The sequence below is a fragment of the Rhinatrema bivittatum genome, chromosome 11 (genome assembly GCF_901001135.1).
Source record: "Rhinatrema bivittatum chromosome 11, aRhiBiv1.1, whole genome shotgun sequence".
Taxonomy (NCBI): domain Eukaryota; kingdom Metazoa; phylum Chordata; class Amphibia; order Gymnophiona; family Rhinatrematidae; genus Rhinatrema; species Rhinatrema bivittatum.
In genome coordinates, this window is record NC_042625.1 from 25148850 (window position 1) to 25162781 (window position 13932).

Below are 13932 nucleotides of genomic sequence, written 5' to 3' on the forward strand. Positions count from 1 at the left end.
AGGGAGGGAGGGGAGAGAAGCAGGCTGGGTCGCAGCTTACAGGACTGCATGATATTCATCTAAAAGGGAGAGAGGTTAATAATGTGAGGTGAGGCCGGAGAGAGAAAGTGACTCGTGTAAGGTCCAGAGGGCGCTGCAACCCAGACGTCCCCTAACTAGTAGTCCGCACGTCTTCCTTCAGCAGACTTTGCCCCATCCCCTGGGAGTACTGGATGGGTAAACAGTCAGGTGGCATCCCTGCCAAGCCTCTCAGCATGTACCCCATTCGCACCCCAATGCATTACAGAAAAAACAAACTTTAATTTGATAATTATTCCAAGAAAAATTTGATGATTATTAAAATTATCTCGTTTTTGTTTTACATCTAAGTGCTCACTTTCTGAATGTGACAAAAGCATAGGTTTTGCATGTTAGGACAGTGCCTGTATTTTTCTTTTCTGCTTAAGACCAACTTTCAAGAACTAAGGACCTCATCTACTAAACATTTTTCTCATAGACACAGAATAGGAGAAAAACCTTACTAAATCAGGTCCTCAGCACAGGTGCAAGGGTATTAGGTGAACCTTCTGCCTTGCGCCTGCCCCCCCTCCAGTCCAGGCCCCAGCTCCGACCTCTACCTCATTCACTCAGATAGGCTCCCTCTCTTACACACACTTAGGTTACTTATTCATGCACCCACCTTTACACAGGTTACCTCCCTCTCACTAACACCATTGCTCTCTCGAGTACACACACAAATAGAGGTGCCACTAGTGACCCGCCAAGTCTCTACTCCTCTTGACTGTGAGTGGCTGCTCTTTGCCATCCCCTAATGGCTGGTAACCTAGGCGACCACTTATTTCTCCTATTGGGACACACCAGCCCTGCTTGTCCTCTCTCACACTCACTTGCTCTCTCTCATTCCATTTCCCCACTCACCCACCAGAAATACTCCGTAGGAACAATGGAACCAAAACCTGCCGGGTACTCATGACCCAGGAGGGACAGGATGCTGGACTTGAATTTTGGTCTGATCCAGTATTACATTTTGTATGTTCTTAACCTACTGCTAAGACAAATGCTAAAAGTGAGAGTTATTAAAATTCTCATTCCTCATGCCAACAGCAATAAAGACAAGAAATAGACCAAAATACTGGTAACAGAAAGCATTGCTGAACCCCACTGAGGTAGGACTTTAATTTATTTTGTTTGTGCTACCTATATTATATGTTTTGGTTTTTTTTATCACCACTAACTATCGTTTCCACTGCTGATTGTTTCCACTGCTGATTGTTGCTTGCTTTGAGTGTGTTATTGTTATAACTGAAACAGGTGTTCTTCATGGACAGCAACACAAAAAGCCACACAAGTAGGTGATGTTATCCTATGGCGCCTGGATTGGGCATGCTGTCTGTCTCCTTTCAGAAACTTTGAGATGTTTGCAATGAGTATGTGAGGGTGTTCTTGCTCAATGGGCCTCCCCTCAGAGCCTCTCAGTTTTGTCCTCTAGTAGTGCTTTCCGGGGAGGAGGGAGGGTTTGTGTGCTGTTTGTGTTGCTGGCCACAGAGAACACCTTTTTCAGGTAAGCCACTTAGCTTTCTCTGTGTACAAGCATGCAAACACAGGCACACAAGTGGGACTTCCTAGCCAGGACTGCTTATTTTGTATATTTCGTTATCCTCTTTTTTTTTTTTTTTTTCCTTTTTTTCAACCTGTTTTGTTTTTCTTTTTGGAGGAAAGCCAAGAATAGGTTATCTAATTTATATCTACTGTCTGTAGGATTGATTTTGCAAAAGCTGTATCTCCATAACTAAGCATTTCTCCAGACAGTAGTGTTTCATGACGATATGTTTTGTGGACCAAGTTGCTGCTTGCAGTATGTCTGCTATTGGTATATTACTTTGGAAGGCTTTTGATGTTGCAACTGCGCTTACTTGATGAGTTTTCACATGTCCTATAACTGGCAGGCCCTGAGCAGTGTAGCAATACTGGATGCACTGAGATAACCATCTAGATATTGTTTGTTTATTGATAATGTGGCCTTTTTTGGCTTCTCCGTATAAAGGGACAAGTTGATTAGATCTTCGGAATGATTTTGTCCGAGTGATGTAATACAGTAGTGCTCTTCTGCCATCCAAGGTATGAAATTTTTGCTTCTTTTTAGTTTTGTGTGGTTTCGGGTAGAAAGTTGATAGTTGAATGATCTGGTTTAAGTGGAAATCAGAAACCATCTTAGGCATGAATTTTGGATGAGTTTTTAGGTTAACTCAATCATCGTGAAAGTTAAGAAATGGTTTGTTTACTAGTAGAGCTTGCAGTTCGCTTTCCCTTCTGTTGTTACAGCTACCAAGAAGCATACTTTCCAAGATAGGTATTGCCTTGTCGCCTCTGTCATTGGTTCGAATGGCGTGTCTGTTAACTTGTTCAGAACTAGTGCAAGTCCCATTCTGGTTGCGGTTGACGTACTGAAGGTACAAGATTGTGTAAATCTTTCATAAACTTTTGAATCATAGTTTTGCAAGAGATCAGCACTGTTGAGGTATGTAGCTATTGTGCTTAAATGAACTTGAATTGCGGTACTCTTTAGGCCTTGGTGTGAAATATGTAGAGATACTGTAGCAGGTCTGTTACTAAACAGCTATGAGGGATAATTTAATTTTTAACACATCAAATAGCAAATCTCTTCCACTTATAGGCATATGTCTTCCTTGTGGATGGCTTTCTTGATGCTTGTAGGACTTCTGTGATATTTTGAGGAAGGTTCAAGTGAAGGTAGAGTCGTAATTCCATGCTGTCAAGTCCAGAGACTTCAGGTTGGGATGACATAGCTTTCTTTTGAAGTGCGTTATCAAATTTGATATGATCTGTAATCGAATTGGTGGCTGTATTGCTAGGCATTTTAGCCAGGGGAACCATGGCTGTATCAATCAATATGGGGTGATCATCATTTTTCCTTTGTCTTTCCTGTTTTAGTAGTGTCTTCGAAATTAGTGGAATGGACAAGTACACATATGTGAATCGTTGATTCCATGAAATCTGGAAGGCATGTCTTGCAACAGAATTTCTCGAGTGTCTTCTTGAACAAAATGTTGGTAGTTTGTGATTGAATGGGACTGCAAAAATATCTATTTTGGGTATCCCCAAGACAAAAAGATTTTACTTAGAGTTTGATTGTCAAGAGACCACTCATATGGATGTAATTGATGACTCAGTTGGTCTGCATGACAGTTCTCTTTTCCTGGGAAATATATTGCTGATAGTTGAACCCACCATTGAATTGCTCAGTCTCAGATTATGATTGCCTGTTTGCAAAGACTGTACAAACCTGTCCCACTCTGCTTGTTGAGGTAGAACATGGTTATTTGGTTGTCTGTCTGGATCTGTATGTTCTTTCCCTCTGTGTATGCTTGGAATGCTTTGAGAGTTGTAAACTGCTAACATTTCTTTTTTTTTTTTCAACATATTTTTTATTGGGAGACTAGCATAAAACAACGTTGTAACAAGTAAGAGATAGAACACCAAGTACATTGCGAGTCCCCCCCAACCTTTTTCCACAATATAACAGGTTACAAATAATAGAACTTCCCATCCCCCCCCCCCTCGTTGCCCAGTAGAGAGCCCCCAATGTCCAATTATGGAAGATAAAAGAAGCGTATGGTTAAATCTAGCACACTCAGGTAAGGCATATACATGTCAGCAGGTTAGGGCTCATGTATAGAGATCTCCAGAAGCAATTCTACAACACCGCTACTGACTATCCAGTGGGGCAGAATGCCGTACTGTAGGAGATAGCGTCTCGTAATAACAGGCCCAAATTTCCCAGAAGGCTTGTTTTTTGCGAAAGGAAAAGCGTTTGTACATTGAGCCATATTCAAATTGGTATAATTCAGTCAACCAGAGAGTCCACATTTCTTTAGTGGGAGGATCCATGTCCAGCCATTTAAGTAATATGCATTTTTTGGCGATGAGGCATTCCTTAGCTATAAAAAAGAGATTGTCTATGTTCAAACTATGGTCTCCAATATCATTATTTAGCAGGCAGAGTGAGCAGGACCAGCGAACTTCCGTCCGGAAGATAGTAGAGAGATATGCACGAATAGATTCCCAGAAAGCCTGGATAGCCGAGCATTTCCACAAGCAATGGATCAGGGTGGCAGAGGGATCAGAACATTTAAGACAAGCTGCAGATGGTATCTGCTAACATTTCTAATAAGTTCATATGTGCATTTTTTAATTGAGGGGCCCAACGACCTTGAGTGATCTTGTCGCCGAGAAGCACTCCCCAGGCTAAGAAAGTGTATCCATATTTATAGTGAGCCAGAGTTCCCGCCAATGTATCATTTTTCCATATAGTAAATTTTGCACATGTGAACACCACTTCAAAGAGGAGGAGGAATGGAGTTATTGGTATTGGTGTGCGTAATAACTGCTGTGACTGGTTCCAGTGTGTCTTGAGGTGCCATTGAGCTTGCTGCAGTTTTAGTTTGACATTGGGAACCATATGTACCGTCGAGGCCATGTGACCAACCAGTTTTAATAGAGTACATGCTTGTACTTGCTTCTTATTTTTGATCGTGTTGATCAAGAATTTTAGATTTTCTGTCTTTGTGTAGTTAAATAGGCTTACATGCTCTTCGTGTTGAGGATAGCCCCCATGAATTCCAATTTTTGCATTGATGTGAGGCTCAATTTTTAGAAGTTGATCACCGACCCCTGTGATTCTAGAATTTCACAGCCATGGTGATATGTTGTATCGACTCCATCCTTGTGAGAGCTGCTATTAGCCAATCGTCCAGATATGGGAATATCATAATGCCCCTTCTTCTCATGGGCTGCTACCATAGCTAAAACATTTGTGAATATCCTAGGAGCTAATACTAGTCCGAATGGAAATACCTTGTATTGGTAATGGCTGTTCTGAAAGGAGAATGCAATGTTTTCTGTGAATCTTTCTGACTGGGATGTGAGTATATGCATCTTTTAAATTGATTGTTGTTAGCCAGTTGTTTTGCTGTAGAAGGGGCATTATAGTTTGTAGTGAGGGGGTAGGCTGCGCGGCTCGGCGCGCGCCGGCTATACGAAATCGATAGCCTTGCGCGCGCCAATCCAGGATTTTAGCGGATACGCGCGGCTCCGCGCGTATCTACTAAAATCCAGCGTACTTTTGTTTGTGCCTGGAGCGCAAACAAAAGTAGGCTATTCACGCTCGTTTTAAAATCCGCCCCTTTATGATTTGTAAGTCCATCAGTCAGTGGTAATGTATTCCCAGTTGTGATAGAATTGTTGGATTCCTGCTCCTGTTTGGATGTGGAATTTACTGTCTTGTTTTATGAGATGGTCAAAAGCTGGGCTGTGTATGTTGCTGGCCAGATTGGGGTTGTCTTCACTGACTGTGGTTGGGAGTCCTATTTCTCTGAGACCTTTGTTGAGGGTGATTATGCTGTTGTTGCGATTGATAAGTCTGTTGCTTTTGCCAATAATAATTGTACAGTTGGTATCTATGTTTATAATTAGATTGGTAAAATGGCTTTTTGTACAGGTAGGTGTTCTGTCGCCTTCCATGATAGTGCTTCCCTGGAGCTATAGTGGACCCTGGCTGAAGTGCTGTGTTCTGTTTCTTAATGACTTTGACCATTTCCTCTACTTTTTCACCAAAGAGATGATGTCCCTTACAAGGTGTTTCTGCCAGTTGGTCAAGGATGTCCTCCCTAATGTTCGACACCTTGAGCCAGGCTAATCTTTTGGCGGCTATAGCCGCTGCAGATGTTTGGGATGCCACATCAAAGGTGGTCCTAGTAATTTGTTTGGTACAATCATCTGCATTTTTGAAAAGCTGCTGATAATGCAGATTTTTTTTATCATCGGAATGTGCTTGTTACACTATTTTAGACATTGGATTGTATTATACATAAACTGCACCATTTGAATTTGAATTTGGTAGGCTTCTATATGGGACTGGAGGATGGCTGCTTGGAATACTTTTTTACCAGTGGTGGCTAGAAGTCTAGCATCTTTTCCAGGTGGGGTATGTGAGTAAAGTTTTGATTTTCAAGCTCTTTTCGTTCCCGATTCCACAATTAGGGAGTCATGTGGAAGTTGTACCTCTGAAAGCCCCCTGCATTTTTTGATAGGTTTTTAGGTGCCGGAGTTTCTGTGTTTGGTGAAGACCATTTTGTGCTCGCAACTACAAGGCAAATAGTTTGAGTAATAAAAGCATATGTTGGGGATACTTTACAAATTGTTATTATTATTATACATGTTAACAGAAAAAATTAAAGTGCTTAATATTCATACTGACACTAACCACTTTACAAAACATCTAAGGCAGAAAATTCACATATCTCAAAACTTTCCAAATTCTTTAACAAATTTTAAACAAATTTAAAAATTGACGATTCCCTCTCATTAAAATACCGTCTTCAGATCTGATATGTATACTTTTATTACTCAGAAAAAACAAATCCCAGTCCAGATGCGTCAATTGTCTTTTATCATGATCATACCAATGTCAGTCGCTATAATCCAAATAGGTTGTTGACAACCCCACAGCTGGTTTCCAAAAGTGCTCAACATGAATAACCGATTACCCAGCAAGCATTAACAAAATTGTAGATCCATCAATCAAAAGGCCTTTTTGATTCTGTCTTTACATTTGGGAACCGCGAGTCAACCTTTCCGCTTGCCTCATATCAAATGATCCTCTATAGCAGTATTGTTAAAAAACATCTTATCCAGAAAGTTTATAATACCATCTGCATGTTGATTTTACCACTCCGATGGCAACATACTAGTTATTCCCACTTTAATATTTTGTATTAAGATGTATAATAAACATCTTTAAAGTATCCCCAACATATCCTATTATTAATCAGACTGTTTCCCTTGTAGTTGCGAGCATCAGTTTATGGGAACAGATATAGCGGGTTGATACTAGTACTATTACTGCAATGAAGTTCATCTTGTGTCCTGAACTGTTAGGAAAACGTCTAACATAGGTATAGCCCTGTTTGGGTTATAGGCGTTTCTTTGTCATCCAATGAAAAATCATTTGAGTTTGCCATTCTTTTCCAAAAGACTGATAAATGCTGTCTTCCTGGGGAGACAAAGGTCAATGGTAATTCCAGTGAATCCCTTGTTTCTGGGCATGCCAAAGAATCTAACAAAGACTGGGAATGGTTTGATGATTATTGATCTTGCTGAAGAAGTGTCTGAATGCTGACCTGCTTCTGAATCTGAATAAGGCAGTAGGTTGTTTTTTCAGTTTGTTTGCAGATTGTTTTTGTTCTTTCGCTTTAGATGGACTTACCTTACAATTTTTAACAAACTGCAGCCTGACAAAGGTGTGACTATGAAGTGATTTTGAACGTGGAAGCAAAATGCCTCCCTCTGAGTCCAATTCTGCTTTGTTTTTGTCGCGTGACTCTTCTGATAGCAGTTGCCTTTCATTCAGAGCTCTCTGAAATTGAGTCAGTCAGGGTTTGCTGATGTTTTCTCTTCTTTGTAGCCTTTTTTAAGATTGTGTGCTTGTTTTAGCCTTTATCAGTACATCTGTATCCTCATCTATTTGAATAATTTAGTTTGATTCCTTCGTATCTGTACGCAGCAGCGCCACTATTATGGCACCAATAGACTGGGGACTTAGGCTCCAGTGCATCGGCGCCAACAGCGTTGCATCGACAGTCTTAGGTGCCGGTGTTCCGGGATCGAAGGACATCTTCACCAATGCATCAGTGCCAGTCGGTTTCCACATTGTAGCAGTAGCTTTATTAGAGTCCAACGGAATTCTTTCTGCATTAGGAAGTTGTGGCACTGGTGATACTGAGTTGAAAGAAGCAACTTTAAACTGCTCCAAATGGCTCTATTTTTTTGTAGTTTTCACATTCAAAGTACTTAAATGCGACGATCGTCGCTTATGGTGGTGGTGTTTTTTATTTTTCTGTCTTTGCCCCTTTAAGAGCTTTCATCGGTATTTTTACAGACGTGTAATTTTTTTGTTCTTGTCAATAATGATGCAGTGGTTTGGTCAGCAGATGAACTACAGTGTTTTGTTTTTTTTAATCTTTGTAATTTTACTTCATATTTTAACTTTACCCCTTGATAAACACTTGCCTGAAGGGACATGGTTTGCCACAAAACCATGTCCCTTCGATAGTACACCTTCTTCACTAACAAGCCGCGCACTTCACAGACAAGTTAATAATGCTCCTCCTCAATTTCTCTTACCAGTGTCTCCTCTTAGACAACTGGCTATACTCCTATGTTAGCACCCGGCACGCCAGTTAAATTTTCCTCCTCTTGCCTTTATGTTAAACCCTTGATCCAAGTTTGATTCACTCCTGTTCAATGTAATGCACTATTATGCAACGGTTATTGTTATAATGTAAACCGAGGTGATTTGTAACCTGTTACATGAACTTTGGTATATAAAAATGCTAAATAAATAAATAAATAAAACTTACAATTGGATGGGTCATGGTCTTTTCCCAGACATCTCAGACATAACTTGTGAAAATCTACGCTCGACATTTTTTTTTCGACATCTTTACGAGATAGTTTAGTTGTTCGACAGAAATGCTGAAAATTTTTCCAAAAAAGCTGATACTGATTTGAACACTAATGCAAGCAAGTAAAAACCGAGAGACTCTGAGGAGGAGGACCGTCGAGCGGGTACATCTGCACTTGCTCATTGTAGACATCTTGAAGTTTCTGAGCAGAGACAGAGAGCATGCCCGATCCTGGCACCATAGGATGCCATCACACATTTGTGTGGCTTTTGCGTACTTATCTTTGGAGAAAATATTTTACAAATACTGTAAATAAACAAAGGACAAAACCTAACAGTCACACTCTACCAAGAAACAGTAAAATACACCCTGAGGTCCATATTCTAAAGCCATTTAGACAGATAATGTAATAGTCATCTGTTTAAATGACCTACCCGGCTATATTCGGCCTTTATCTGGCTAGATTCTAGCCGGGTAACTAGTTACAATACAATACAATGGAGGCAATGCATGCAGCTCTATCTCATGCATTTTCATTGTGGATATCCTGAAAACCAGGCCTGTTTGTGGCTCTTTGAGGGCTGGAGTTGGCCACCCCTGAAATAGAATGTTAAGTAATATTCAGAAGGGAATTGAAAATAAAACAGAGGATATCATATCACCTCTGTATCGATCCATTTTGAGACATTACCTTGAGTATTGTGCGCAGTTCTGATCGCCCCCATCTCCAAAAAGATATAGCAGAACTAGAAAAGGTACAGAGAAAAGTGACAAAAATGATAAAGGGAATGGACCGGCTCCCCTATGAGGACAGGTTTAGAAGAGAAAACTGAGAGGATATATGATAGAGGTCTATAAAATCTTGAGTGGCATGGACAGGTACAGGGAATGGTTATATACTTTTTCAAATAGTTCTAGGACTGGGGACACCGCATGAAGATAATAGGTAGCACATTTAAAACAAATTAGAGAAAGGGGTTTTTTTCAGTCACACAAACTGTGGAATCTGTTGCCAGAGGATGTGGTGAAAGCAGTTAGCATCATGCCTGGGTTTAAAAGAGGTTTAAGCGAGTTCATGGAGAAAAAGTCTATAAACCAATATAAGCCATATAGACTTGGGAAAGGATGTAAGGGATCCTGCCGGGTACTTGTGACCTGGATTAGCCATTGCTGGGGACAGGAGGCATCCTTGATGGACCTTTGGTGTGAGCCAGCAAGGCAAAACTTGTTCTTATGGAATTTAAACTTGGACATTAAAAAATATTTACTCCTCTCTTCCCTGATAAGTATTATTAGTAATAATAGTAGGGGGAAAAGGGAAATTGGATTTAGACAACCAGCGAGGGCTCTTACTTTTACGGTGTGGGGTACTGATACACAGACATAAGGGGAAAAGCACAGCACTGCTTTTAAGGCCAAGTCCATAAGGAGAGCACATCAAGCAGCACTGCCTGAATTTTCAAGGAGGCTCCTCACCCAGTAAAAATGTTGCTAGCAGTAAATTCTTTTGGGGTTATCATAAGTCTTGGGGATAACTGCACGGATGGCAGCAGCTACCCTTAAGAAAAACATGGGGGTAACCTGCACGACGTGGCAGATACTGCGATAAGAAGCTTGCGGGGCAGACTGGATGGACCAATTGATCCTTTTCTACTATGTTGGTAGGGTTGATTCAAACCATTTGTATGGCTGATATACAGCCATATATCACTTGTCTGAAAAATAAAGGGTATACTGAAGTCCATATTCAAAATATTCACCCAGGCTTTAGCTGGGTGAATCTTACCCATTCCCCCCTTTACCCTCCTAAGTCTGTGCAGTAAAATCAATACCTGCACAAATTTAGCTGTATAAGGAAGGAGCCGGCTTTTTAAACTTAGCAGAATAGCACAATATTTCAGCGCTGCTTGTGGACAACTCCATCCGCACGAATATCTTTCCTAAATCTATCCACACACATTTTGAACAGGTAGATTTATCCAGATATTCAGTGACACTCGTAGCTGGAGAAGTGCTTTTGGATAAAAATAGCCTTGTACATTTATCCAGTTATCTTACCTGCTTAGTGGGCTTTCTGCTGTTGACCTCAGGCTGTTTATTTTTCTCTTCCACAGTTTCCAGTGATGCACATCGCCAGAATTTTTCAAGTTCCTCATCTGCGGCTTACTAGGCTGTCCATAATCGTGAAACACGAACAGGGTCTGGTACGATGGAGGCATTCTGCAGCTTCTGGGTATAAAGCTGTCATTTTTGACATGGGAGGTGTGGTTCTTCCTTCACCTTACAAAATGGCAGTAGGTGAGGAATATGAAGAACTTTTACTGACTATTTTAAAACTAAATTCTGTAGCTCCCCATCTCTCACTGGAAGGTTAAGAGATCTAATTATAGAGCATGACCTGCATTTGGCTACCATTGCTTTATTCGACATTGCATGCTCGGTGCCCTCAGTCCTGAATTTCTCATGTAAAAAGTTGTGATGCAACTGAATTTAGCAAAGACTTCACTTGCACCATCTGAAGCAGCGCTTTCCTGAATCAGCTCTGAAATGAACAAAAGTTAAAACCTCAGCTTGATTTAACCAACCTCAAGCAACAGATGATTTTTCCCAAAAGTTATAAAATAAATGTTGCATTTAAAGACCCATATTACAGCAGAATATTTTCCAAAGATAACAAAAAGAAAAAAAACACTAGCAATGCTTTACACACACATATAAGCTCCATATCAGCCAATCGGGTTACAGATTTTGGGGCTTATTTTAAGTATCTGTAAGGAATTCTGTAATTTAGGGGTCCCAAACCTGTCCTGGTGACCCCACATCCTATGGGGATTTCAAGATAGCTAGAATGAATATGCATGAGATAAATTTGCATATATTATATCTCCAATGTATGCAAATTTATCTCATGTATGATTATTGTGAATATCCTGAAAACCCCCATTACATGTGTGGTCACCAGGACAGGTTTGGGAAGGCTCTGCTTTGACAGCTTAACTTGCCAACTACTACAGCAAAACTGATAGACCTTGATGACAGAAGTAGTTTTCCAGGAATGCTGTTAGGTGGCTGCACAAGAGATTTTCTCGATTCCCCCTAGGTTGCTTCTCATTCTATCCTTTCAACTTTATTTTTGTAGAATGGGAGTTACAGAATCACGTTCCTCCTGGAACCATCAGACAAGCACTCATCTCTGGAGGCAACTGCAGGCCTTGGCTGAAGTACATGAGAGGGGAGCTAACTGCCGCAGCCTTTTTAGAAGAGTTTGGAAAGCAGTGCTCTAAAATTGTAAGCGGCACATTTATTGGTTAGCAATTTCCCCATCACTGTCCCAATCACATTATCACAGTGGAATAAACAGTCGCATAGCTGTAGATTTCTTGTTTTGCTTTTTATTTTTCTAATTTGATTTTGATATACGCAGACTATCACATCAGCTTTGCTGTGGCTGATTTGTTTTGAAGAGAAGTGGGAAAGGCACAGGGTTTGTCATTTTATTAAAAATGATAAAGCGGTATGCCTGGAACAGCCTACCTGACTTGGCACATCGTACTTTCCTCTGATGTTCAAGTTCCAACTAAAAACTCACCTTTTAAATCTTAAACACTGGCTTTTCCAGATCTTACTCTTCTCGATCCAATCATGTTCACCGTAACAATCAAATTTCCTGAAACTTATTTGTATTTAATATGTGTCTTTTCTAGATTGTAAGCTGCACAGAGTGGAGACATTTTCTTATGTGTATCTGTACAGTGCCGCGTACATCTAGTAGCGCTATAGAAATGACAAGTAACAATCAGTATGGTGAGGAGTAACCATCCAGAAATATATTCTGGCAAACATCTTGAGAATATAATTCTACTTTAAAGGGTATCGTAAGTAATAGCCCATTCCCTGTAGGCACCCAGATCATTCTAGACTCCTGGGTTTATGCATCCGTGCCAGCAGATGGAGACAGAGAACGTTTAACTGACACTGCCTGATAAGCACTGGTGCCACCTGCAGTTCCTCAGTATTTCTCTGTCTCCAGCAGATGGTGGCTGGTGCATTCACCTGCAGTTTCTGCTGATTTTTCAGTCTTTTTTTCTTTTTCCATTTCTTTTTCTCAGGAGCATTTCTCCCAGGGGTCGGGTTCCCCTGGGGGAACCCTTCCCTGTATGGTTGAGGTGGACGAGCTGGAGGTCGGTGACCATTTTGTACGTTTGCTCCGGCTCCCATTCGTGAGGTGCAAATCTGGTGGGCCGCCTAGGTGGCTTTTCAGCTCGGGGCAACTGCTTTTTGTTTTTAGTGCTCTCTCTCCTAGCTTTCAGGCTGAGCTGAAGTTGGAGAGCTCCCCTCAGCTTTAGCAGAGCACATGCCCTGTTATTTTTGTAAAGTTTAAAAAAAAAAACCAGTTTCAGCAGGAAACAGCTGCAGCGGGGCGGTAAGTCTCTCCCGGGCTCTACAGGCAGCGTTTTCACTATCGAGGCGGCATTTTTTGGGGGACAGTCTCGCTGGGCTCTGTGGTTAACTGCATGCTATGGTTTGCGGTCGGGCCTGCTGCACATGTGATTCAGTTCCTGGCCGCCTTAGCTGTCTCTCTCTCTCTGCTCGGCGTGTGTTTCAGATAGTGAGGGGCCTTCTCTTTCCTCTCTCCCCACGAAACGCCGGCGTGTTGGGCCTCCTTCTGCTGCCCATATGGTTGCTGTTGAGGATGGGGTTTCTCACATTGGGCCTTTGGCCTCGGCCAGCACAGCAACGGCGGCCATTTTAGGTTTCCCGGCAGACTTGGCAGCGCTTTCGGGGGGGGCTGGAGGACTCCCCCCCCCCCCCCGTGGCTTTCCCCAGTGCACCCAGGCCCTGTAGGATGACTAGATGACTCGCTGCCGGTGGAGTTAGCTCGGTCGGGGAGGTGCCTGGCCTATGGGATCTGCTCCCCGTGATTTCTCCCCAGAATTCTGCTCCACCACGCTTTTTTGGCACAGCAGGAAGGGTCAGACCTTCAGCTGGGGGGAATGGCCCCTCCTCCTCCCTCCCCAGCCATTCAGGCGGCTGGGTCTGGCTCTGTTCGGTCACGAGGTACTTTGGTCCCCGGGGTGCAGCATTTACCGGGGCCACCGCAGTCGGTCAAGGGATTCCGGGGGGGCCCTTGGAGACACTTGGGGATATAAGGCTCCTCTTGGAGGAGGTTCCGGCCCCTGATCGTAGGGCGGATGACCCAGATGTTGTGGACCCGGATGCTGCTGATACAGATCCGGTGGACGATGTGGCTGATATGCCAGTGTCCGGGGACGATCCCAAGATTCTTCGTTTGTTTCGTTGGGAGGAATTGGCCACCTTAATTCCACTGGTCCTCGAGGAGCTTGGGTTGAAGCTCCCTCAGCTGGATTCGGACCTAGATGGGGCAGACCCGGTTCTGGATGGGACTCATGGTCCTCCCTTGGCCTTTCCTTACCATAGGTCCATGCAG

General features: G+C 42.3%; 1 protein-coding gene across 6 annotated transcripts in view; it reads left to right on the forward strand.

The window, feature by feature from the left end:
- ACAD10 (acyl-CoA dehydrogenase family member 10) overlaps positions 1-13932 on the forward strand; it is a 95198-nt gene that overhangs the window by 298 nt on the left and 80968 nt on the right. For 5 of the 6 annotated variants that reach the window (XM_029571674.1, XM_029571678.1, XM_029571677.1 and 2 more), the window contains exons 2-4: positions 1105-1166; positions 10598-10781; positions 11623-11771. In XM_029571674.1, the coding sequence (XP_029427534.1) occupies positions 10607-10781; positions 11623-11771 (324 nt within the window). In that variant the 5' untranslated portion in view covers positions 1105-1166; positions 10598-10606. The remainder of the gene's footprint in view (positions 1-1104; positions 1167-10597; positions 10782-11622; positions 11772-13932) is intronic. The other variant, XM_029571676.1, reaches the window with a different exon arrangement.